The 26,876-nt window shown below is 37.7% G+C and overlaps 1 protein-coding gene across 8 annotated transcripts in view; it reads right to left on the bottom strand.

Annotated features, from left to right (window-relative positions):
• Positions 1-1,604: 1,604 nt before the first annotated feature.
• Positions 1,605-26,876, bottom strand: part of thrb (thyroid hormone receptor beta) — a 223,259-nt gene continuing 197,987 nt past the window's right edge. For all 8 annotated transcript variants that reach the window (XM_041809841.1, XM_041809837.1, XM_041809842.1 and 5 more), the window contains 7 exons: positions 24,204-24,304; positions 23,224-23,371; positions 18,836-19,041; positions 16,285-16,311; positions 13,399-13,545; positions 12,829-13,087; positions 1,605-9,777 (listed from right to left, as the gene is read on the bottom strand). In XM_041809841.1, coding sequence (XP_041665775.1) covers positions 9,536-9,777; positions 12,829-13,087; positions 13,399-13,545; positions 16,285-16,311; positions 18,836-19,041; positions 23,224-23,371; positions 24,204-24,304 — 1,130 coding nt within the window. In that variant the 3' untranslated portion in view covers positions 1,605-9,535. The remainder of the gene's footprint in view (positions 9,778-12,828; positions 13,088-13,398; positions 13,546-16,284; positions 16,312-18,835; positions 19,042-23,223; positions 23,372-24,203; positions 24,305-26,876) is intronic.

Here is a 26,876-nt window from a genome sequence, read left to right as displayed (position 1 = left end):
ATGCTATGCTTTCAACTTTATGGCAACAGTAAGGGGAAGGCCTTTTTCTATTCCAACATGACTGGGCCCCAGTGAACCAAGCAAGGATTATAAAGAGATGGTTTGATGAGTTTGATGTGAAAGAACTAGACTGGCCCGCACAGAGTCCTGACCTCAACCCCATCAAGCACCTTTGGGATGAATTGGATTGCGAGCCAGGCCTTCTGGTCCAATATCAGTGCCTGACCTCATAAATGCTCTACAGAATGAATGGGCACAAATTCCTACAGAAACACTCCAAAATCTGGTGGAAAGTCTTCAAACAAGAGCGGAGGCTGTTACAGCTGCAAAAGACGGGCCAGCTCTATATTTTGTATTATGGCCTGTATTTGAATTTGATGTCATTACAGTCCCTGTTAGTGTAATTGTCAGACTGCCAAATATTTTCATCCATATAGTGTATGTGATGTTTCCAATGTCCTCGCCCAATGCCTATACACACCTATAACTTTACTGTTAATCCTATTATGGTACGACACCAATTCTTGTTTAGAAAAGCCATCATTTTCAAGTTTAAGTCACTGGATTTAGGCTGCTGTCCAAATTCCATCTCTGTCATCAGGTGGATCCATGTTGCAAAGCATAAAGCTGAGACCTTTATTCCAGGTCAGAGAATAAACAAACCAATCAGTGTTACTTAAGGAGAAAGGGGCTGTTCTGGTTTGGTTGTAGTGTCTGCAAGCCTGTAAATCATGGTGACGGATTAAGAAATTAGCTAGCTATTGCAACAGTTTGACCTAAACTAAACCATTTTATTACATGAAGAGTTAAGAACCACACAGAAATCTTTTCCTGCCTGGCTTTGGTGAGAGTTTGATTTACCAACTAGAAGAAAGATATGGCTTCCTGTCGAGTTCCCGTGGGGCGGGGCATGCCTCATATGGTTTGTTACTCTGATTGGCCCGTAATGAACGTGATAGAACATCTGTCTAATCATCTGTTGAGGTTTGTTTCTAAAGGTTCTGCTTTTCCCAAACACTGTCTATGGGGTGGATGTGAAATATTTCCCATACCATGGCTATGTGAAATAGTATATCTGGAATTCCAAGGTACATTTTGATGGGATAAGATTACATCCATCTCCATCTCCATGGGATGGAGATGAAAAATCCCTCCAATATCATTAGGATGGCTTTCAAACTGACTGAATGAAAACAATACATTACAACATGACCTTTGAACTTGGAAGTTGTTGTTGGCTACTGTGTCAACTTGAAATTGGAAAGTGTCCTTTGAACCATCACTGCCACCTGCCTGACAGAAATCAGCTAGTCTTTCTGGTACTTTTCTTGCAAAATAACACATTTTGGCCCACTTAAATGTCTCTGTGTGAACACAGACCAAACTTGAGGTAATTCTGCAACAACGGAACACATTAGCCCAGAGCAATCAAACTATAGGTGTGAAAATGCCTTAAAACTGTAGTCAAACATTTGCATATTTGTGCAGCCAGCCCCTGGTTGAGCCAAGGGGTCATATATTTTTTTAAATTTTTACCCAATGATACAGCCGTATTCTAGATTATTTCATCTCTGATAAAAACAGAAACACAAGTTAGATCAAGCTACTGGACATTGCTTTTATTTTTGCTGTTTTCTGCAGGTAACTGTTTTATTAATGGAGCTAGGCAGGCTCAGTTACAGGGAATCAAACCTCCTGCACCAATCTGAACACTATGACGTGAACATGACAATGTCAGTGCATGTAAACATAGACAATGTTACTTTTCCAAATGGCTCTGGCTCAGCCCGGCCCAGCTGCACGTGTCCACCGGACCGTCCGAGCCTGGGTGCCCTCCCCCCTCATCCATCTCTCTCCCTCTGATTGTCTGTGCATTTATTTTGAGTCTGTACAGTTTGTGAGGTGTGTGTGTGAGAGGTCCGGGTCATTCAAACACTGCAGCAAGTCTATTGCTTTGATAAAAAGGCATCACTTCACAGATAAGAGAGAAAGAAATAAAACACAAGCTGTTTCTTTTTTTTTTTGAGGAGTAGTGTGAAGCTTGAAAAAGCGAGATATACAAAGCAAATTTCTGTCACATTGCAAACAACGATACCATAGAGAGGCTTTCAGAACAACAACAAAAAAGAGAGAGAACATACCAGCTAAAATAAAAGGAAGGAAAGAGAGCTACGTTTTCACAATCTCACCAGCTTTCTTAGGCCACGTTTACATGATGATTTCAGCTGAAAATGGGAAACTTTTAGCTGCATTTGTTTACATGACAATGATGTTTAAGGAGCCTGAAAAGGCAAATTTTGGGGTTCAATAGAATGTAAACAAAATAGCCAATCTGCAGTTCCTTTAAATTGAGACTTAATGCACTTGCTCTTCACTGTTCTTGTTAACAGCCTTTAGGGAGGTGAACTGCAACAGCAATGGCAGACTTATGAGTTCTGTTTGTGCTGCTCACTCCCAGTAGATATTTCTTAATATTTACTTTGTAGCATAAACTCACTTGAGTAGCAGACCCATCTCATTTTCATCAGTGTTGGGTAATATAACTTTAAAGTAACTTGTTACATTATATTATAACCTACTGAGAAAGGTAACCCATTAGAGTACTCTTGTGCTACCAAAAATTAAACTGCTCATTCTACCTCTTGGTTATTAAACAAGCATGTAGCCATCTGTACTGCCATACTTAAGCCTTGTTTACAGCCCATATTGTGTAACTGCAGCCTGATAACATCACTAATAGAAATAAAAAACCCACATAGCTCTTTAATATGCCTACAATCTGACAATGAAGTTGGTATGCTGTATTACGCACAGGCTGTGCATTATAAGCTACTGTATGCCTCCAAGAAAACACTACACTTCAACATAAGCTTCTGACATTGCATTTCAATATGTTGCTGTTCTTGACCCTTTGGCCAAAAAACTAACATTAAGCAGACAAATTTCACCAAGAAATGCTGCCCTTTCTGCCCGTTGTGTTCAACTTCTGCTGGCATGCAGCTACATGGAGCAAATGAGAAAACACCGTGCACACTGCAGGCTCAAAAGTCCAAATGATTAATTGCACCAAAGTAGTGCAATTGCACCAAGAGCACTGTTGCTCTTCATCAGACAGTCTGATGAGGAGCACCTTCAATTGGATGTGTGTATTCAGACTTTTCGTCATGTAGCTATGTGCCAATGCGTCAGGGATATCCTTTATTTCTTTCTTTGTGTGGCCACAAAGGAGAAGGAAAAAGCAAGGTTTTATTTTCTTGATAAAGTAGCTAATAACCAATTACTAGAATTGCAATACTAATTAATTATGTTACTCATGACCAAGGCTAACTATAAGAGGGGTAAGCTTTCTGGAGACCAGAGTGATGGAGGGGCCCATCGAGGTAGGCAAAGATATGGTCCATCAGAAATGAATGCCTTTTATTTTAAGCCTAAAAACGAGTGTTGTAATGGTATTTTTTTATTTTTCCTGAGCCATCACAGTTTTGGGGTCACAGTCTGGTGCACGTAGTCATGGCTAAATACGCCTGAATGAAGAGTAAAAGTGACCATGCATAGCAGTATTTTTAAGCCAATCTAGGAGGACGTAATGCTTGTAACTGTTTTCTAACTGCTAACAACAAACAAAGAAGAAGAAGCAGGCATGACAAAACACACAAAGAAGAAAAAATAGATTCAGTTGATAAAGCAGCAGAGCTACAAGACCCGCCAACTTCCTCTCTCTCTCTCTCAGAGATGGATAAAGACATTACTAGTGTTGAAACATTTTGAAGAATATATGTCGATATTTAGAAATAGAAAACAAGCATGTATTTAAGTGCGCTGCTCAGGCTCCATTACAATGTCCCATTCTGCATTTACATAAGCTAGTTTGTCCTTCATTGATAGACAGGAGCCATGATTTGAACAAGTAACCACTGCATCAGCTATTTCCTAACAACTATGTTACAGTTTCATGAAATACGATGCATTGCTCTATATTGGACGTATTTTGATTTGCATTCTTGTATTTTGTGTTGCTTTTATTTTGCATTTTTTGTTTTCCTTTTATTGTCTCATATTTAAAACACCCCAGGCTGCTTTTTCATGAACAAAACCGTGACCCCCAAACCGAGGTACACCCCTACTTAAAACCTCTTTTTACCCATTAAAGCATAAAAATACATTTTTTATTTATTGTTGCCTGTTTAAAATGTAAACCCCCTCTTTGTAAAAACGTTTGAACCTTTATGTTTGTAATATTAACACAGCAGATGGGCCCATTGGACAAAGACAGTAATGTCACTCCGAATAGCCGTGCTAAGACCTGCAACAATTTTTGTTTTTCAGTCTGCTCCAAAGTCAGTAGGAGCAGGCCCAGGAGGTAAATATTGATCATAGGGTGAGTTCTACCCCTTCAGATCCAATTTGTATGTTAAATAGAATCTGAGAAGGGCCCATTTACTGTGCCTTTCAGGGGCCCCAATATTTCTGTGAGCAGGCCTGAGTTCTCTAACGGATTACCTTGGTAAGCCTTACCCCCAACACTGTCGTTTGGCCACACATTATTGTGGTTTTGTGAGTTTACATCTCACCGCTCTGTTGGAGGAGGAGGATGTGAGCATGAGTGTTGTTTCAAAACAAGGTGACAGTGCCAACTATTTGCTTGGCTTGAATACTAAAGCAGTTTTTTTTGTCAAAATGTTATCTGAATGAAGATCTTTTTTGAAAACAAAAACCGATCCCATTTTCAGTGGCTGCTTCTCGTGAAAACATGGCCTCAGTGTACCTAGCTGATGATCAATTATACTGTTTTTTCTTTTTTTTTTTTTTGGAGCGGCCAGTGTTCACGTGGCCTCCAAATCCCACCAGTTGGTCACAGTGGTGGGGTCTGACCCATATCTGATCCAGGTACATGCGTACATTGCATGTGTACAGTATGTGTACAGGTATGTTCTGTGTATGTGCATGTTTGTGTGTTAGTGTATATGCATGCCATCATTAGAGGGTGGTGGGCTGTTATACAACAGATAATGTTCTTCTTCTGTGTGTAACATCACAGTACAGTTCAATCGGCTGTTTCCCAAACCCACCATAGCACCATGACGTCACTGTTTCAACAGACAGACAGACACGTTTCCAGGGAGATAAAACAAACAAACAAACAAACAAACAAACAAACAAACAGGAACAAAAAGGTTGAAATCATCTTGTGTGGGACGAGTGAGGCCACACGTTCAGACTGTGGTAGGAGCTGCTAACGTGGACGAGAGCACGAGTCAGAGGGCTGCTGAGAGCTGCATGCACTAACTAGCATAAATCAATCAAGTCTTGGTATCGCTATGAAAGCCCAGCAGGGACACCAGAAGGAGGGCCTCATTCACTTGGTTTTGGCACAGCATGTGGCATTGTTACACAACACACGAGTACTATATGATTGTCGTTTCCTGACATCAGTGTCTTTATGTGCTTTAGTTTGTCCTGGCCGGTCTCTGGCAGCAATAAACACGCTTGTGTTGAAGCTGCTGCTGCGTTCCTTCCATGTTGGAGATATAAACCCTCAGCACGAGTTTGATTTACAGCCTTAGCGTGTTTAACTGGCCCTAGTATTAAAAATACAACCAAGGAATTATTTTTAATGCACCAGAAAATTAGAGCCATGGAAGAAGAAAAATTTGCAGGACTTCTCTTAAAACCCAAGATCCTGTCAAGAGTTGATCAGAGAGATTTTTAATCTTGGTATGTCATTATTATCTTTAATAATACTGCATTAATTCTCAAAAATACTGTTTCATATTAAGCTATCACATGCAAATTTATCTTTGCTTAAATTAAACTAGAACTGGAGATAAAGTGTTTGATGTTCCTGATGTAAATTTAAAATCAGATCCCTCTTTTCTGACTGCATGGTGAGCCTTTTTCCACATGTTTTCTTTAAGGAACAGATAAGTCTCATGCCATCAAGCATTTCCTTAAATCTTATCGAAATGTGACAATTTTTACTCCTGACTTTGCTTAAATATTGTTTTACTGACACAAAAGCATATAAAATACATGCCAGTTTAAAGCACATACAGTAACAATCTCAACAATAAATCTGCTGATTCTTAAGTTTTTGTTTGGAGAATGTGAACAAATATTTATTTAGTTGTATATAGGCCCCTAAGGTAAAGATACAATCTTTTTCTTAAAGTTTGCACCACATCAATCCTTTTAAATTACAGATATTTGATTTTCTTAAGAATAAAGGCAGCGGAAAAAAAACAGGATGATAGTGGTTTTGCTCTTTAGTTGCCAATAGTTTTTCATTCTACAACGACTTAAATTATTAATATATTTTTAGAGGCTCTGTTGACAATGTAAGGTTTATCACATATGTGATAAAAATAGCAAAATTTCAATGGGTATTTTTAAAGCAGTTTGTGTCAAGTCATAAGTGGAGTTTCCATCCAACAGATTCATGTACAATTCCAACCTTACAGGTCCCAGCACCTTCATATGAGGACATTTTGGGTTCCCTGCACCATCACTCTTAATTTTGCAGAAAGTATACTCGTTAGCCCTATTAGCAGACTCTCCGTCTGCCATCTTGTGTTCACAAAAGCACATAACAATTATCAGTGTCCATTCAAGATGGCCGCCATTCTAACCAAAATGCTATACAGCCACTGGCGACACAAAACTTTTCAAGGTAGAAAACTCTTCCGATTTTATTTATGCCTGCTAGTGTTTGTAGTTTGACATGGCATGCAAATTTGAAAAGTTTTGTCACCAGTAACAAGCTGCAACTCTGCTAAACTACAAAAACTCATATGAAGACACTGGGACTTTTTACAGGTGTAAAAAATATTTTAATATAGCTTGGGCAGATTTTGGATAGAAAACAACAAGTAAAAGTGAGTATAAATGCTTATTGCATGTGGTACAAATTAGTCTATGTTGGTTTTTATTTGTATGGGATACAATTCCAAGGCAGATTTATGTACCAAGAGAAGATCTGTTTTATACATTTAAGGAATTAAACACTTCTCTTTCTTATAGGATATTTCCAATTCTGTTTTGCTCAGGTTTAGCAGAATGTCCATACTGAGTTACACAATGCTGTCTTTATACAGTAATATAGGCCCACTGTCCTCATATAAGAACATTAATATTTTACTTGTTGTTGAGGTACAATGCTTAGTTATTATATTTATCAGGTCCTACCTAGTTCAAATAAATATAAGATATTAAAAATGCATAACAAATGAATGCTTGGGTCTCAAGATGTTAATTAGAATGCTTAAAAACTGCTTTAAATTTTGTTATACATTTGCTTGGAAACCTCACGATGGAAAACATCAAAACAGAGCCTGATCAACTGCCTGTCTGATATTTTATGCATTTTCCTTTATTTCTTTCTGCCATCATTGAGACACATCTAAGGGACACTGATTTTGGATTTGATTGGTAATCAGATCAGCTACAACTTGAAAACTATTAAATGACTAAATTATAAGGCATTCGAGAGGATATTGCAATGTTGCATTGCAACACTGCATAGTAAAATTAAAATTTGACTTCCTTTAAGTCATGTATTCATGCATTTTTCCTAATAACATGAAAGTAATATTGAATTTAAAGTCAATTTATCACAATGTCCTTCTTTATTTATTATATCTGAATGCTAAAAACTGCAAAATGAGTCATTTTACCTACATGTCAGCACTTAAATGCATACAAGAGTGCTCTCTGGTGCAATGGATCTCAACCTGGTCTAGTCAAAGGACCCAATACCAGCTCCTACATGAGAAAACTGCGACTCACGAGTGTCTGGAATAGCTCTTTTAAGAGAGCAGGTGCTCATTTAGTCACTGACACTGGTGCTGTTGGTGTATGAATGCCCCTCCTTCCTCATCCCATATTTCCTCTTAAAAAAAAGTAAATTGCATCCCTAAGTTCCCCTTAAACTTTTTTAATAAAAGAAAATGATGTGGTTGGATGTTTGATTTTCTAAACAAAGAGACAGAACAAAAATAACATGTTTAAAAGTGCAAAGACAAATTAATATATGCCAAAAAGTGTGATTGTTCAAAAAAAAGGAGCCAAACAAATAGAGATCTTGAAAAAAAATTACAGAAATGTTCTTATCATCATGGGAACAAAATGAGTGAAAGAAGGGCTTCCACACATCAGGCACATTTTGCCTCATTTCTTGAACAAGGCAGGCATTCACAACTAAACGAAAAAAGCTCTGTGACCCTTTTTTGGGTCCCTGTCCACCAGTTGAGAACCACTGCTCTTGTGTTTTTTGATTTTGTTATTAGCTAAGAAGAATTAAGAGACTTTAGAGAAAGTCAAAATCTTCTTGAAAATTGTGTTAATGGGTTTGAAGAGAATGTTTCTTTAAAGGATGAGGCTCAATGTCATTTTTTTCATGTTGAGGGAAAAGAAAGCACATTTTCATACAGTCACTTTACTTTGGTGTCAAGTAAATGTTCTTTACATTCATTATTTGAAGGCTCCTGCCAAAAGGAGCTTGCATATTATCATAAATATGAACTCTAAAAGAATATATCGCATTAAAATGCAGTAATTTATAGTTTTTTTCATCTTCCATGGCCTTAATATGAACCAAAGTGGAACCGCAAAAATCTTCTTTAATAGTTTTAACACTTAGCAACAACAAAGAGAAATACTGAGCTGAATTTCAGTCAAACTTCACTGAAAATGTGTGATTTTTTTTGGATTGTAGATGAGTTTAATGAGTCCAACAGTGTTTTTGTTTAGTGTTTGTTTTTCTTCCATGTCGACGTGACATCAAGTAACAGGACCTCTGAGAAGTGATGTTGACCCGAAGATTTGACCCAGTTACAGCTCAGTGTTTGGCTTTTTGTAGCTAAATTCAGATTTTCAGTCATGCAAAGAACGCAGCATTTCATGTGACTACCCAGAGACTCAGGCTGGTACATTGTGAGCGCTGCTGTTATCGTGAGAAACCGAACAAACACCGGATGAATGAGCAACTACATGACAGTTAACCAACAAACAAGTCCAAAAATGTTGAGCGGTTGGGAGGAAAGGCTAACGGTTTGCTAACAAGTTTGTGCATCGAGTGAGCAGCCAGTTTAAGTCTTTGAACGTAAAGGAAGGAAAATAGGACATCTGTTTTCTATGAATGAACAAGTGTTGATAAAATCACCATTATGCCAACTGTACAATCATCAACACAAAAATAAAAACCTAGAGTAAAATCCGAGGTGAGAGGTTATATCCACAACAATATCAACAACAAAACAAACCAAAAAAAAAAAAAAAAAAAAAAAAAAAAAAAAAAAAGAACAAAATGCTATTCACATGTACCCGCACTGTCAGGAATGGTTCCATACAAAACTAGACCAGAGAGCTACTCTAACTATGGAATGAAGTGACACTCAGTAGTGCTAAGAGAAAGTTCATTGTGACGGGCCTTCTGCTGGTTCCACCCGAGACCGCCAGGGTTCCCGGGCGCTGACGCATGCGCACACACACATCCACACACATACATGCACGCTAACACACATACGCTAAAATCCATTGGTCAGTCCTCGAAGACCTCCAGGAAGAGCGGAGGGAATAGCTCGGTGGGACACTCCACTTTCATGTGGAGGAATCGGCTGGCGTGGCAGGCGCCAATCATCCGCAGGTCCGTCACCTTCATTAGCAGCTTGGGCCAGAAATGCGCCACTTTGTGTTTGCGGTAGTTGATGTAATGTTCAAAGGCCAGCAGGAACTCCTCTTGGCAGCGTTCGATTCGTTCCACGCTACTCAGGCCCGGCCGATCTGAAGACAAGAAGACAACAATGGTTACTGTCAAGTGGTATCCATTGGATCAAATATGATACTCTCTAGAGCAGAAGTTTAAATTTAGTCAACTTAAACCATAACTTTCCATGAGGGAGACAAGACTAAGTCTAGCTAAAAATAGAACTTTGGTGATAAAAACTCTGGCAAAAAGTAAGTTTAGTTTTCATCAAGGATTAAAAAAGAATAAAATGTTAGTGCTGGACGGTTGGACATTCAAAATCCATGACATTCTCAAATGTGTATAAATGTCAGTATTTTGTCAGTGTATATTGAATCAATAAAAATAGTGATAATGCGTTAATATGATTTTTTAAATTTAAATTAGTCCTACAACTTTGCTGATTAAATTAGTTCAAAAAGAATAACCATTGTTACTAGGAGTAAAATGTAAGAACTTTTTTTTTTTTTTTTTTTTTTTACTAAAACAGGACTGTAATGTTTTTTAATTCTTATTATTTTTTTTATTTCTAAAAGGTATTTGCCCCTTCCTCATTTGATGTTTTTGTGTATTTGGCACACATAAATGTTTCAGCTCATCAAGCAAATTTTAATACTGGACACAGGTAGTCTGAGTAAATAGAAAATACAGTTTTTAAATATTGATTTCATTTATTAAAGGAAAAAAAGCTGAGTTCAGTTTTACCAGCCACATCCAGACCTGATTACTGTCAGACCTGTTGTATCCAGAAATCACTTCAATAGAAGTTGTCTGTCTCTGACAAAGTGAAGTAGGCCACAAGATCTCAAAACGCAACACATCATGCTACAATCTAAAGAAATTCAAGAACAGATGAGAAGCAAAGTCATTAACATCTATAGGTATGGAAAAGGTTACAAAGACAAGACTTTGGGATTCAGTGAACCACAGTAAGAGCCAGTACCCACAAAAGGAGAAAACTTAAAACAGCGGTGAATGGCCAGCCGACCAAAATAACTCTGCATCAAGGACTCATCCAGGAGGTCACAAAGAACCCAAAACAACATCCAAAGACCTGCAGGCCTCACCTGACTCAGTCAAGGTCAGAGTTCATGATTCAACAATAAGAAAGAGACTAGGAAAAAATGGCATCCATGGGAGGATTCAAAGGCCAAAACCACTGCTGACCAAAAAGAGCAAAGAAGACTTTGGGTAAAATTTACTGTGGACTGACTAGACAAAAAGTAAACTTTCTAGTAGGCGTGTACAACCTCTGAGTGGCTTACAGGAAACCAAAATGAAGGTTGTGGAGTGTTTTAGTCAATGTTTGGACTTTGATCTGACTGAGATGCTGTGGCATGACCTTAAACATGCTGCTCATGCTTGAAAACCATACAATATGGCTCAATTTAGACAATTCTGCAAAGAAGAGTGGGTCCAAATTCCTCCACAGTGATATAAAAGACTCATTGCCAGTTATCACAAACGCTTGGTTGCAGTTGTTGCTGGCAGAAGCAGTTATTTGATTCAGGGGAAATTATTTTTTCACTTAGGTGGGTTTGTGTGGCTTTCTTTCCTTAATGAAATTATCATTTAAAAACCTGGATTTTGTATTTACCAGGTTATCTTTGTCTAATATCAACATTTGTTTAATGATGTGAAACATTAAAGTATGACAAAAAAAAAGACATCAGGAATGGACTAAATTCTTTTCACAGCACTGTATCTGTCAATATGTGGGTTGCCAGCAATGCGTTCCTTGAAAGATGTGTGCTGTAACCCACCACACATCTTTAAGCAGAGCCTCCACACAAAACTGTACATTAATTTTGCAATAAATGATAATGCAGGACAAGAATGTCCCTGACTACATGAGGGAGAAAGGTGTTAAAAATGTCTGTCCTCGTTTGTGCTGTGAGAGATCCTGGAATGCTTTACAAGTAGCTTGCAATTTCAAACAAGAATGCCACTTTTAACAGCTTTTTTCTTTATTATGTGAAATTAGTCCATTAAACCAAAACATCTTTTTACCATTTAGTAAACACACCTTATGGGTACAGCCTTTATTGAACAGAGTCCTTATTTCAAAACAAAACAAAATGTCCATTTGCCATCATTTTGATTGAGAGCCCCCTGGTGGTAGAAGCACATACTGTGCATTTAAGCAATTCCTATTGCCCATAATAACTTAAACCATTTGTATACATGAATGACAATCACCCTGTAGAATAAAGGGTTATTAATATGTCTGATTTATTGATTTGCATGCATTGATCATTATTCATTAATAAGTACAGACCCTTTTGTTGTATAGGATCAGTTGTTTTTATTTATAAAAACAATAATGGACTATGGAAGTGAATTAGTTAACTTTAAAAATCCAGAAAATCATTTTCATCAGCTCAATAATCAAATTCGCAATGTTTATATACCTGTGTATACAGGATAATAGCTCAAAATAAAAAACAACAGTTATGAAATGTAATATGAATTCAGTTATTCATTATTTGCATTGATCTCTGCATTTGCTGATCATGTCATTTAAAAAAAGTTTTTCTTTTTCCCAAAGTTGATCAAACTTCACAGAAACCAAGAGTTGCATAAATTTCCAGTGCAAAGTTACTGGTTGAGTCTCGTCTTTTCAGCTGTATTGATTGAAGCCTGGTGGTCTCTGAATGTGTGTCAGAGGAGGAGACAGATGGGCAGGTTACCCCCATGTCATGTCTCCATGTACAGCTCTCAACCGCAGCAGCAGCAGAGCAGTATTGATCTTCAATCAGATTCAGAGCATCACTCAGAGAAATGGTGCTGCTGCTCAAGAAGAGGCATTCTGAAACAAAGCGCCTAACAATGATTAATGCTGATTAATTGATTGGATTTTAGGTTGGTATAGATTTCATGTCAGAGAAGAACTGTCCGCATGATCTGTGCTGGATACAACGGCTGGAGCCAGATTTATTATTCTTTTGTGGTTGGTGTTCATAATCTGTTAAACTGTGGCTTTAAAATGTCTAATATGAATAAAATTGACTTTAAAAAAGATATGGTTGATGAAGTATGTAAGACTTAAACATGATAAAATAGGCTCATGTGGGGTTAACAATGCTCACCAGACGAAAGCAGGATGACGGCTTGAAGAAGAGCCACCTCAGAGTCATCCAGGTTAAAAGAAGACAGCGACACACCGAGGTCGAAGATAGCGTCCGAGACCACTCCCAGGCCTCCGTTCTTAAGCTGTCCTCGTGTGACCGCCATCTCTCCATTTAGCGTGAGGGTCTCACTCTCGGGATCATAGCGGACGGCCGCTCGCAGTGACATGATCTCCATGCAGCAGCCTTTCAACAGGATGATCTGATCCTCACAAGGCAGCTGATTGAACAGAGAAAAGTGTCAGTGTGACAACAATGTGGATAAATTAGAAACACTTTTTTTTTTCAATTCCTGGAGAATTCAGAGTGTTCAAACAAGAACAATCACCATAATCCAGCATAAAGAAGTGGAAAGAGTTTGTTATTGGCTTTACTTTAAATCCACTGTAACGGAACTGCAGGATTAGAAAGTCAGACAAGGTGCAAGCAGCAGACAACGCTCCTCGTCTGCAGCTTCACGAGGGAAAAAAATTAAAGCTATCTCTGTATTTACATCTTGTAAAGGGTTTTTAGATAATAGGGTCAACTTACCTCACAAAACATAGGCAGTTTTTTGGCAAAGTCCACCACTCGGGTTATGGCAGGGGTGATAATTTTTGTAAACTGACTGAAGGCTTCTATATCCACTTTGTTTCCTTCTGGTGCATTGACCATCGACGCTTGACCAATATCCTCTGGCTGAAATGACAAAAAAGGGACGACTCTGTAATCCAGCAGCATCCATGTTCAAATACAAGACAAAACAGCAAGCTTCCTATGGTTTATAAAGGAGAATTCTCTTTTTTCTTAGCCTTGAGCCCTTTTCTTTGACATAATTTGGGGCAAAATGACCAACGAGCCATGAGTTTGGAATTGCTCCCGTGGATCGTAGTGACAAAACAGGTGGTAATGGCTGCAGCGTAATCCTTGAAGGAAAACATGCTAAAAGCTCCTTAACTTAAAGTGCTTTTTTAACCTCTGACAGACTCTGATTCTCATTGTGAGGGAGCACTCACACTTAAAGTGTCAGCACAATTGAGAAATGGAGTCAACATGTGAGTAACTTTACTCACTTTGTGACATCCTTTGGTCACATGTGCTAAAACTCCACCATTGCTTGGAATAATTATGTAAAAAAAACTGGTCATATTAATTATACGTCACGTCTTGCTGCACACCTGTGCATGGGCAATTGGACCAAGTGGTGTAGTGGTGTAAGGAGAAGTGGTATACTCTTAATTTATACTCTGTATTTGCCCATGCAGCAAAGAATAACCACATTGGTTTAAAATAAAAATATGCATTTTTATTTTAACTGCAAAATTTGCAACAATTTTGTTAAAGGGATAAAGGATCTGAATGAAATTTACAGCAAAAGAAGAGCAGATTTTACCATCAGCACTGACCCATAGATGAAATTCTGATTATGAATTTTTAGCCAACTATTACACATTTCTCTGCAATGTTGGAGGTAATATTTTAAAAACAACGCAATAACGTACTCTGATACTTTTTTGTTTCCTTTACTATCTCAGGAGAGAGGATTTTGAAGTATGTATACTCTATGGATGATGAAAATATCTGTGTGTATCCTGCACTACACCACTACACCACAATATGTTTTGATTGAGAGAGCCCTGCCAGTGGAATCTGTGCAAAAGAAAGACTAATCTTAAACTCTCTTTTAAAAGTTATCTTAAAATGTATGTATGTGCTTTACTTACTTATAATGCTAGAAACTTTAAACAACCATTTAAGCCTGTATGATGTACGTCAACTGACTCCTTTTTCCTCCAGAGATAACATAGTAGCCATTACATGCATCATTAAGAACCCCAAAATATGTACAAAGCCAAATTCCAAAAAAGTTGGGACAAGAGCAGAATACAGTTCCAACTGATGTTCAATTGAATAAAGCACAAAGTCAAGATATTTTATGTTCAAACTGAGAAACTTTGTTGTTTTTAATCAAAATACGTACACAATATGAATTTTATGGCTGAAACATGTTCCAAAAAAGTTGGGACAAGAGCATGAAAAGACTGGTAAAGACTGGAAAGCTAAAAAGACACCTAGAACATTCCACAGATGAGACGGTTTAATTGGTAACGAGCCACAACAGTGCAAGGTTCTCTACTTTGTACAAGACTGTATGGACAAATACTCCACTAGTAAATGAACAATGTTCCTCAATGTGTGACTGCAAGGAATTCAGAGCTTTTACACTCTACAGTCCATAATATTATCAAAAGATTCAGAGGAAAGGCTGAAAACCAACGCTAAATGCCAGTGACTTATGACCCTTCAAGTGGCGCTGCATTGAAAATCATTATCATTCTGTGAAGAATATTACAATGTGGGCTCAGGAAAACTTTAGAAAACCATTGTCAGTTAAGACAGTGCGTCACTGATTCTACAAATGTAAGTTAAGACTCTACCATGGAAAGCCAAAGCCACATATCAACAATATCTAGAAGCCCTGCCCAATTCTCTGGACTCAAGCTCATCTGACATCTGTTGCATCTGTGATGGTGTGGGGGTGTATTAGTGTCCATGGCATGGGTAACTCACACTTCTATGAAGGCAACATTAATACTGAGAGGCACATACAGGTTTTAGAGCAACGTGTGCTTCCATCAAGGCAATGTCTTTATCAGAGACACCCCTGCTTATTTCATCAAGACAATGCCAAGCCACATTCTGAAGATTTACAACGGGATGGCCTCACAAACAAAGAGGGCAGGGCTTAGACTGGCCTGTCTCCTTTTGAAAATGTATTGTGCGTTATGAAGCACAAAATACAGAAACTCCACACTGTTGATCAACTTAAGATGTACATCAAGCAAGACCGAGAAAAAACTCCACTTTTAAACAGTTAGTGCCTCCAGCCCTTAGACACTTACAGAGTACTGTTAGTAGAAAAAGGTGATGTAGCACAGGTGTAGCTTCTGTAGCTTTTTTGAACATGTTGAGGCCATCAAAGTCATAATGTTCAGAAAAAAATGTATAAATTTCATCAATGTAAACACTAAATATCTCGTCTTGCTGTTGTATTCAACTGAATTTAGGTGGAAAACAATTTGCAGATTACTGCATTCTATTCACATTTTACATATCCCAACTTTTCTGGAATTGGAGTTCGTAGAACTAATGTAGGTCCAAGGTTGAAAAAGAAATTGTCTTCACTAAAAATGTATCAAACTTGGCAATTCAAAAGAAGTTTAATGATCAGATGAAAAGCATTTATGGCCAACTATAAATGTCTTTTTCTAGGATGTATGCATGTAAAAATGGAGGCGAATAATCAAACATAAAGCATTACTATACTGATTAAACTTAAGTAAATGTGTTAAGAATTGCAAATCATAACTGTATCATAAACATGTTCATGATGAGACAGCTGTGTATGAGCTTTAATAAACTCTTTTGGTCTCTTACCTTAGTTTCCTTCACCCCCGCTGCACTCTGGTCAGAAGTATAGAATAAATTACATGTTATTTCATTAAGAAGCATTGCTTCCTCGACCTGTTGGATAATCAACAGGAATCGTGAAGTTTCAATGAAGAACCCGTGTCAAGCCAACTAAAAAGAAAACAAGTTAAAACTGAGGACAGATGAAAGAGTGCAGATAGAAATCAGGTGAGGACAGAAATCCAAGATGGCTTTCTATGGCGAGATTCAGGCGCAGGACGACGACTTTGAACGTTCCTCAGAAACACTCCTATGACGGTTGACAACACGGAGGTAGACAATGTACGCTGTATGCTTTTTTGACACGTCACCCAAAAAGTTGATAAAAAAAAGAACAATAGAGACGATAGAGAAAAAAAAAGTGACACAAGTGACTCAACACCGTGTTGTTGAGCACAAGTTTTAAAGTAAAACTTCAATTAAAAAAAAATTAGTTAATGAGAAACACTTGAACAACATCCGACACTTCATTTATTATTTTAAACTTAATACCTTAACGTCGAGGTTTTGATGTATATACGGTGACTACATATGTACACCGAAACCTTTAAACATGTCTTCGTATCGACAGTTAACAACATGAAAAACAGTCAACTTTCCAGCAGAAACAGCGATTTTTACTGCAAACAGTAACGTCAATCAATCTTTCATTTTTAACAAATCTTTGCTGCATCTTTCAAGTAAACAACACTTTAAAAGCCATCTGCTAACGTGACAATGCATTATTGATTCTGCTACACTGCCAGTTAGCTTCACATTTAAAGCGATACTCTAAAGGAGGCACGCCAAAGAAAAACAGCATTTTATCTATTTTTGCACATATATCCAGGTATCTGGAATATCTATGAACTCACAAATGTGAAATGAGCCAATCCAGTCCTTTGTTTGCAGTCTGCCTGTATTTCTGAGGGTGGCTATTAAGAGTTAGTTTAGACATGATCAGAAACCTGCTCTGGTGATTGATCCACTGTTATACTTTAGCCAAAGCACTACTGTTTTGTTAAAAAAAGACTGTGACTACTTAATCTTTGAGTACGTTTTTCTGTGTTACTTTGGATAATCACTGAAGTTTAACTATTTAAATCATAACTAATGATGGTGATTACCTAATTACACCAAAACCTCAATTAAAGCTTTAATTTGAACTAAGTTTTGTTTTTTCTAGCTACGGAGAAGTGCATGCACGTAGAAATGTGTGAACTGGATAATGCAAAAGAAAGTACATTGATTCTTGTAAAGATTAAAGATAAAAAAGATAAAGATAAAGATTAAAAGCAAAACTTTGAAAATGTCTATGGAAACACTCAAATGACAAACAGCTCTTAGTCACATGACTGTATGGAGGCCAAAAAAGCAAAAAATTTAAATAAGTAGAAATAAAATGTAGATTATGGCCAGATACCACTTCTACATGGAGCTGCACGGTGGGGCTTAGTGGTAGGTCAATTCAGAAAAGCTTAGTGTTTAGAAAGACAGTAGATAGATAGATAGATAGATAGATAGATAGATAGAACATATCAGAATCTTTGGTAATCTGCAATTAATCCCTGAATTCCTATAGTTAACTGCAATTAATCTCCTTTGGTCACGAGATTTGAAATCTTAGAGCTGCTCATGCTTCATTTTGAATTTTTCTACTGTCTTAAACTAAAGGTATTTGACTTCCTGTTTGGATACAGACCGGCTTTAATTTTGAAATTAATTAAGGAGCTTCGGTGGCTTATTTCTCATCACTGTGGTGTGGAATAAGTCATTTTAAAAAAAAATGAATGCGCTTATTATGGACCATAATCAGGTCTTGATTACTGCGATGATGCTGACGGCCCTACTTAAAACCAAAAGGTTATGCTGTTTGTTGATTTGCGCTGGATTACAAACACAGATGTCCTCCGCGATAATTACAAATGATCAGTGGATGCAAGGTAAATGTTATCTGCTGCGAAAAAGGGTGTTAGAAACACTTCATGCCTTTGTGAGTGTTTAGTCTGACCCCGCCACAGAAAGCCAAGATATAAAGTCAACAGCAGAGACGCACTTTCAATCTGGACAGAGCGATTAGACTTCACAGAAGAAAGAAAAACAAAATTAGTCAAAAGAGGGTGAGGTGTGAAATCAAAAGCTACAATCAGAGAGAGAGAAGAATGAAAACAGCACAAAAAAAGCAAGTTATTAGTGTTAGCGATGAAGCGTCACTGCTCGGTCAAACATTGAGAAAAGACATAGAAAAAGATGTTCCATTTATAAATTAGTGCTGCTGCGCTGAGGAACACTTTTCTCCATCGTCCAGCTAATTCTCCCCACTCTACAAGGAGATACAAAAAAACACATGGACATATTAACACAGGGAACAGTGGAACAGTGTTGGTGGTGGAGGTGGAGGTGGAGGAGACAGGGGGCATGGTGTGGATGGGGGTCGGTGAGGGGCGGGAGGGGAGGGGGACGGAGGGGGAGGTCAGGGTAATCGATACAATGGAGGCTCTGGTGAGTGAGGAGGCGGGGAGGGAGGACGACGTCTCACCAGGAATTTCCGCTTCTGCTTCCAGTGGTTGCCCTGCGCGTTCGTGGACATATGGGCCTCAGTCACCATACGAATGAGGTCCCACTCCTCCTGGGTGGGCTCCAGTCGGTCCCACACCGTCTTCTGAAGCTCCTCCCGACGACGGCGCTCCCGGTTCTCCTCGATTAGCTTCCGCTTGGCCAGCCTCTTGTTGTTGTCCAACACCACTGATGGGGTGGGGGGGGAGGAAAAGGAGATGATAAGAGTGGAGAGGAGTGAAGAGAGGAAGGGAGAGTGTGATATGATGAAGAGGTGACAGCTGAAATCTCAAGACAGACAAGTTATATTAAGTTTTCGTTTAACAGGTGCAAAACTGTTGCTTTTAAAGTCAATTTTCAATCAGAAAGATGTCAGCTTTCTGACTGTGTTAAATGGTAGCTCCTTGAAGTCAGTGAACTTTTACTTCTTTATTTTTTTAGCAATTTAGAAATCTATTTTTAAATGTCCCAAACCTTTTGTTTGATTTTTTTTACATTAGTGTATTTAACAGAGATGCCCTGGTCAACTACCGTAAAATCCAGAATATTAGCCGTAGTCAATTTTTTGGAAACTCCCGAGGGGACATGGGAGTTTGCACATCTACTTGCTGTAATGCCATAGTAGAGCTCTCAGCCTGAGGTAATTGATATGAGAAAGACTCCTAACTCCATCCTACTCTACCTGTCATTTGTTGTACTGTTTTTAGTGCATTCAGGTGCATTCAGACACTGTTGCACCATGAGTGAAGTTGCTGACTCAGTTAGAAGTGCCCTTGTGAATCAGTGTAAAGTGAAATGAAACACCTTTGACTCTCAGCTAAAAAAAAAAACTTTGTCAAACTTTGTCACACTTTATCTGCAGCAGAGGGTAGTTTATCCTCCTGGTAGCCTCCAAATCAAATCATAGATGTAAATGAAAAAAATAGCAAGGGCCCTATTTTGATGACATAGTGCTAACTTAAATACAGTGTATAGCCTGCACTTTTAATGATTAGTTTTTCATCTAAAAAATGCAGCTTATAAACTGGGGTGACTAACAGTTTATACCAATGTAAGACACATGACATCATGCAGATGGCCTAGTAGTTTAAGGTATGCCCCTTGTACGCTGTTGGCTGAGGTTTCAGTCCAAGCTCTTGCTAATTTCCCACATATGTTTCTCCCCTACTCTCTCCTGTTTCTGACTCTATCCACTGTCCTCCTCTCTACATAAAGGCATAAAAGCCCCAAAATATATCTTTGGAAAATTACTAATTTTTAACCAATCATTAAATGCACTGATATCAAACTGTGGAGGGCTAAAATATATGTGATGAACCTGAAACCTCAGTGGCCATTGAGCTTTAAAAAGTGTAATGAACGTGGACAACACGCTCATGGACAAAAACTGTTGACCTTCTATGAGGAACTGATGAAGGCTAAGTACTGTGTGTCTAAATCTAAATACAGCATCTGCTTGGCATCCTTCTGCATGTGTCAACATGTGAGCTTCAAGTGTAAACACAGTTACACTTACAGTGTGCTTTTCAAAGTAAAAGCCACACTGTTTTTACACAATGCTTTTATTGTTTTCTTTTTCCAGAGACTTTTACTGCGGCTTCCTTCACAGTCCAAAGACATGCTTGATAGGTGGATTACTAACTCTTAATTGCCCATAGATGTGAGTATGCCTGTTAGACTGTCTCTCTATGTTCTGTCTTAAAAGCCCTGTAAATAGAAGGATGGATGAAATCGGCCATTTGCACTACTAATTTAATGCTTTAAATCATCAGGTTCTGGGTTTTACTCTTGTGTGTTCTCCCTCTTTTTCTCTTGGCTAACTCCCTTTTTGACACTACAGTGCATGTGCCGTACTTATTTTTGCACCTGGGCGTTAGTTAAGCACAGGTGTTTAATGGAAATCAGATCCTTTTCTAAAATCCCAAACTCCTATAACAACTTAAATCACCCCTGAACATTTATGGAAGACAGCCTGAGAAATTAATTGTAATTATTATGGATTTTTATCAAACTGTTTTTATTATTATTTAGCTGAGAGAATTCCAGTCTCTCCCATGTGCCTCTCCCTCTTTTCCCTGTTTTCTGTCTTGGACCAGCACTGCTCTCAAACCCCTCCATCACCCCAGCATTCACCTGCAAGTTCAGATGGATTTTAGATTTAATGTCATCACATCTTTACTTCTGCACATAAAATCCATCTGTAAGGAGTCATGAGCTCAGAGCCAAACACCACACTAAAAATTATTTAGCTCTTACAATAACGCTCAAAATCTTATCTGACTGAAATTACCCGTGAACAGAAAAAATAACAGACCACCTGATTATCTAGTTAAAATATTTAGTCTAAAGGTAAGGAAGCGTATTAGGGTCATTCTCAAAATAACAATAATAAAAAAGACCTGTTGTTTTCAAGAAAAGAAAAATCAAATTTTATTGTAGTTAATTATCAAGAAACCAAACTTTGAATTTACGAGTGTAAAAAGTCATGGTAAGTCGAGTTTAATCTTTGCACATTTTGACTTGAAAAACTTAAAAATTCCACGTTTATCAAGTCATAAACTTACAACATAGACACGTTTATTAATGAGACATGAAATTCTGGTTTGATCGGAGCCATCTTCTGTTGTTTTCTTTTTAAAAAGCTCCAGTTTACAACAACATCTCTTCAAAGTCTAATTTGATCGCACACTCAACTGCAGTAGCTGTGAAAAGCAAACAGCTTCTTCTGGTATGAGTTTTTATCCATGCAATGGGCTTTTTTTTTTTTTCCTTATAGACTCAAAACTTTCCTGTTTTGGGTCTCATAAATGTATGGAGTTTTAAACTAGAATCTTTTTTGGGGAAATTTAGTCTGAATTAACTCGGAATTCTGAGTTAGGATTTTTGGAATCAACTGTATAGCTGCTGACATATTGAGTTTTTTCTTAAAAAATAACATAATTTTTTTTTAGAGTGGCCCTAATGCACCGTTGTAAAATGTATCATTTTATTTTTTTATTTCAAACAGGAGTATTTACATAATTAATGAAAAATCAAACTATATCAATGCCTGTATATTACTATAACACCATAATAAAAGTCCGTTAACACCCAATCCAATGCAATTTTTTGTTTTAATCATGAAAACTGGCAAACTTCTGCAAAATATCTAAAGTTGAGAGTCTCCCTTAGGCCAATGTTGCCAACTTCTTTGTGCAATTAAAACAGTGCTTTCTCTCTCTTTTGGTAAAAAAGACTGAAAATCATGAAGCTTCTGCACTTTCTGAAACCACCATTGATTAAAATAATGGATGCTTGTTCATTTAAACACATGGTATTTAAGAGGATAGAACATTTTGACAATCTAGATAAATAAAATGTTGCCCATGTTCTTTTATTCAGTTTAGGAGTTTGCCAACAATATGTTAAGATTAATTTGAAGAATAACTTAATAGTGGGTGTCTAGGACTTCTGGTGTTGTATACAAATCTCTCTATCATTATAACAGAATGAATTCATTGAGATATGATTTTGGGTTCGTACTGCTCAGCCCTAACATGGTCTAGTTCAGTTCTTAGTTTAAATTTGTGAACTGTAAAGGTGGACTAGTTCCTTTAAATCAGTGTGAACTGAAAGCTTGAACCAGCTCATTTTAAGTGTGAACTTGAACAACACCGTGCACAGTAACCAGAGCATGTAAGCCTGGAAAGCAGGAGTGCATGTACAAACATCGCCTGAATCTAATTAACCTGGATTAGTCGTGATCTGTTCTACTTTTTGAAAGCGTCTCCAAGATTCCAACTCCACGCTTCAAACATTTCTAACTTTAACTTCTAAAATCCTTCATGGAAAGGGGTTACAAAGCTGGCAAAAACAATCCTTGTTTTTGCCAACTGTTTGCAAGTGGTAATTTCTAAAATCCATATTTTGATTTTAATTTATTCTTCAGGCTAACAAGGTATATTTCAGAAAATACTTATATCCCTGATCACTTATTGATCTATCTTGGATGGTGATAAATCTTGATAAACTGTGCAAATAATGTAATGGGGACTGCATTATGGATAGACCTACTGCTTTCACCTGTTTCTACATGGTTATTTTGAAAACTCACACTGTGATCTGACTCAGTTCTTGATGATGGGTTATTTCAACAGTGCTTGAAAAAGCATTACATCAGACGTATGAAGTCCAGCAACCCTAAATGACATAAAAGATTTCCCCGGATGAACCTGGCCCAGTTTAACCCCTTTCTATCCACGTCTCCACTGTTATTGGATTAAGATGCTCCGCTCTTTGTATTTACACCAAAGCCTTTCCATCTCCTCAGTATTCTCTAAAATAGAGAATGTTGATAGAGTCTTACAGCATTTCTCATCTTGTAAAACTTACAATCGGTTGCCATCCCCACTGCAATGCACTTCTTGAAGCGACATTCCTGGCACTGGTTTCTGGTCACTTTGTCGATGACACATTTCCCCTCGTACTTACAGGCATAGGTTGGGTTGAGATTCTTCTGGATTGTCCGCCTGAAGAAACCCTAAAAAAGCAGACAGGGACAAGGCATGCAAGGTTAAAAATGACTTCAGTTAAAACATAACTAAGGTGGCCTAGAAGGTCAAATACACAAAGATTTGATGATTTCTAAAAAATATTTCACTAGAAGCTTAATACATTTCATCAAATGGATAAATGAATACATGTAAAAAACAAAAAACAAAAAAAAAATGATTTAATGAAATATTCCATACTTCATTAAGCAAAAATATATATTGTGAAACACAAATACATTTAAAAATGCAAAAATATTTTGGAAAATCATCAAAAACATTTCACTAGATGCAGAAAAAAAGCATAAAATTCATGAAACACCAAAAAGCATTTCACAAAAGACACAAATATTTTATGAAACTAAAATAAATTACAAAAATTTGAAAAAGTATTTCATGATGAAAAATGATAAAAAATTTTAAAAAAAATTCACTAGACACACAAAATACTTTGGTATATGCAGCACAGAGACATTTAAAGTACTGCAGAAAAAATTACCTTTTGTAAAAACATTGAAGCTTCTAGACAAAATGTACACCATAAACCAAAACATTTAGGACTGACTTACAAAAACAAGAGGAGGATTTGTTGTTTTTTTTTTGGTTTTTTTTGCAGAAGTAAAAATGTTAAAGGTTAAAACATATTCTGCAGTAGGTGAAATGTTTCTGATACTTCATGGAGTATTTTTGCGTTTAGTCAGATGTTTTATTTGTTTAGTGAAAAGATTATGGCAGTCAGAAAACATATGCTCATTTGACCTTCGGGACCACCGTACATACTGAACTAGCAGCAGAGAATAATGTGTTCCATCATCATGTTACCTTGCAACCTTCGCAGGTAATGCAGCGATAGTGATAGCCTGTGGCTTTGTCCCCGCACACTACGCAAAGCTCATCCTTGTCCAGGTAACTTGGAATGTACCCTGGAGAGAAGAAGAGATGACAAACATGAGATTATGTTGAAAAAATTCCTCTTAGTTCAGGGTTATTAGTATTGGTACATTCTTAGTTTGGACTAAGTCTTCACTGTCAGTCTGGTTTCACTAAAGCATGATGGCACAAATTGCCACATATACCTGAAAAATCCTTCCATCAATTTCTTTTCATACATGTTTCGCACATTTTCTTTCAGGTTTATAGCAAATCTGTCTTATTAACATTAGATTATTCCTTGTTTATAATGTTACAGAGCAACATCACTGAAGTATTTTGAACCTTGTTATGATCAGAGAAGCATTTGATGATAGATTATCACAACTGAACCATGAAATTTTTTTGATGGCAGCAAAATTCAAACTTATTGTCCTTGTTGGTCAAAACTGACCCTGTCTAGTTTGTCCTGTTTCTAAACTTCATGTAAAATTAATCAATCAATACTTTGTTAGAGCGTTATAGCAGATTTTATTCTGTTATTAAGACAAATTAAAGGGCCCTTTACCTTGGAGTAAGAACCTCAGTGAAATAAAAGGCAATGTTTAAATTAATTTTAGATCTCTTTTTGTCTTTTATAGTCAACATGCATACTTTACATTAAACTCCCTATGCATTAATGTCAAACTGAGCAGAAAATGTGACTTTTTTTGGCTAGTGCTACCCCTTGGTCAAGAACACAACAAATGAAATACAATTATATAAACCTCTGAAAATTCATTGTGAGCGCTAATCAGTAGGGAACCACCCAAGCTTTTCTTCAATAACTGAATCGAAGAGATACATATTTATCACAAAAATAGTTGAAAATTGCTGTTTTTATGCAGAATGATGTGTCAAGCACTATTTTTTAAAATCTTGATAGAAGTTGATGACAGTGGCCTTAAATATGCTGGAATATTTGGATTTTACAAAATAATAGGAGCAGAATTAGGAGCTTTCCTCCAAATCCTTCATTTTCGTTGAAGTATCCATAAGAGAAGCTAACAGTCCTGATATAAACTTTGCAAATACAAAGTTTGTTGCGTGTTTGTGGAAACTAGCACAGGCCGGTGACTAAACCACTTTGAAGAGCGATTTAAAGAACTGGCTGACTTTTGTATTTCAATTAGCGTGACTTCCACAGAAGACACAGCTGCTTCTTGTAAACTCTCCGGGTTAACACCTGGCCCCGTTTTGGGAATTATCTTAATGAGTTCAGCACTCTGACCTCTGGCAGACTCCAAAGTTAACAAGCTGATCAATACCTTTTTTTGGGGTTTGTTATGAAATCAATGATCTGTCTTGCTACGGCCTTCTGTTGCCCCACAATCAATCAATAAGGAACCCCCTGGCCCGCCGGCACGCTTGCACACTCTGATGCATCAAGTCCTGCTCACAGACGTGTCGCCGCATGGCGCCTTAAGACTTAGATTTACTCTTATCTGACTTAATTTGAAAATCCCAGACATCATTAAAGCATTGATCAAGGAGGAATCAAAGCAAATTATAAAATAATAACAGGATGAATACCAGAGCACAAGGAGGAAGCTGTAATGTACTGGGATAAATTAGACTGGCGGCTGTGGCTGGGGGAGGATCACATTCATGGATCAGATTTCCAGCACAATTATTTAACATTTAAAAGGGTACTTTGGTTAAAAACAAGCCAGCAGTATTCATTCAGAACATGCGTGCCCTCCTCTAATGCTGGCTCCTGAGAGCTTCTGGCGTGTCCTGCCTTTAACCAGCTTATTGTAAATAGGTCTGATGGTTAAATATGTCCACTTTGTTGGAAAACTGTGAATTTTACTGTGAGGTGTCTTGTAATTGTAAATTTGTTTTATGCTTTTTGTAAATACTCCATGTATGATGGAAGACAACGGATGAAATTTAGCTATAGAGCAAATTCTGACATAGTCACACTGGTGCTTAATATATATCTATGAAAATGCACTGCCCTGATTCACTAAATCTGAAAAATAAAATAAAATGTTTTAAAAAATCCCATGAGACATGTTTCTCTCAAAATCCCAGAGACAACCATGAAACAACTTCACCAATCGATGCAAAACTAAACGCTAAAATGTCAACAAGAGGAATCAAACAATCACTGATCCATCGTTGTACCTTTCTTGTGCGCGTTCTGCATCCACTGCAGGTGTGAGAACTCGGGTTTGATTTCAGGGAAATACTCAGGCTGATGGTGGAAGTGACTCAGCGGGATCTCCATGCTGCAGAACTCGCTCTTAAACGGCGGAGGACCGCCAGAGTACGAGCACGAGTAGTGCTGGCTGGGCGGCCATGCCTGCTCCATGCAGGGCGGATGGTGCAGCGGCTGAGGCTCACAGTGTCCGTAACCGGGGCCATCGCCTGGGTACATGCAGTGCTCCCCACTGCCCTGCACTGGGTAGCCTCCCACCCCCGGGTGAGGCATCTCGTACATGTCTTGGATGCAGTAGTTCATCATGAGCAGAGAACCATAAAAAGTTTCGTTTCACTTACGGTAAGTTTTTAAAAAGAATATCCTGGTCTTAGAAGAGCATCAAGCCTTCTGAGTGTGACGATTTGGAGCTTCCGAGCTCA

The sequence above is a fragment of the Cheilinus undulatus genome, linkage group 16, assembly GCF_018320785.1.
Source record: "Cheilinus undulatus linkage group 16, ASM1832078v1, whole genome shotgun sequence".
Classification (NCBI taxonomy): domain Eukaryota; kingdom Metazoa; phylum Chordata; class Actinopteri; order Labriformes; family Labridae; genus Cheilinus; species Cheilinus undulatus.
This window is presented reverse-complemented; position numbering and strand designations above follow the sequence as displayed.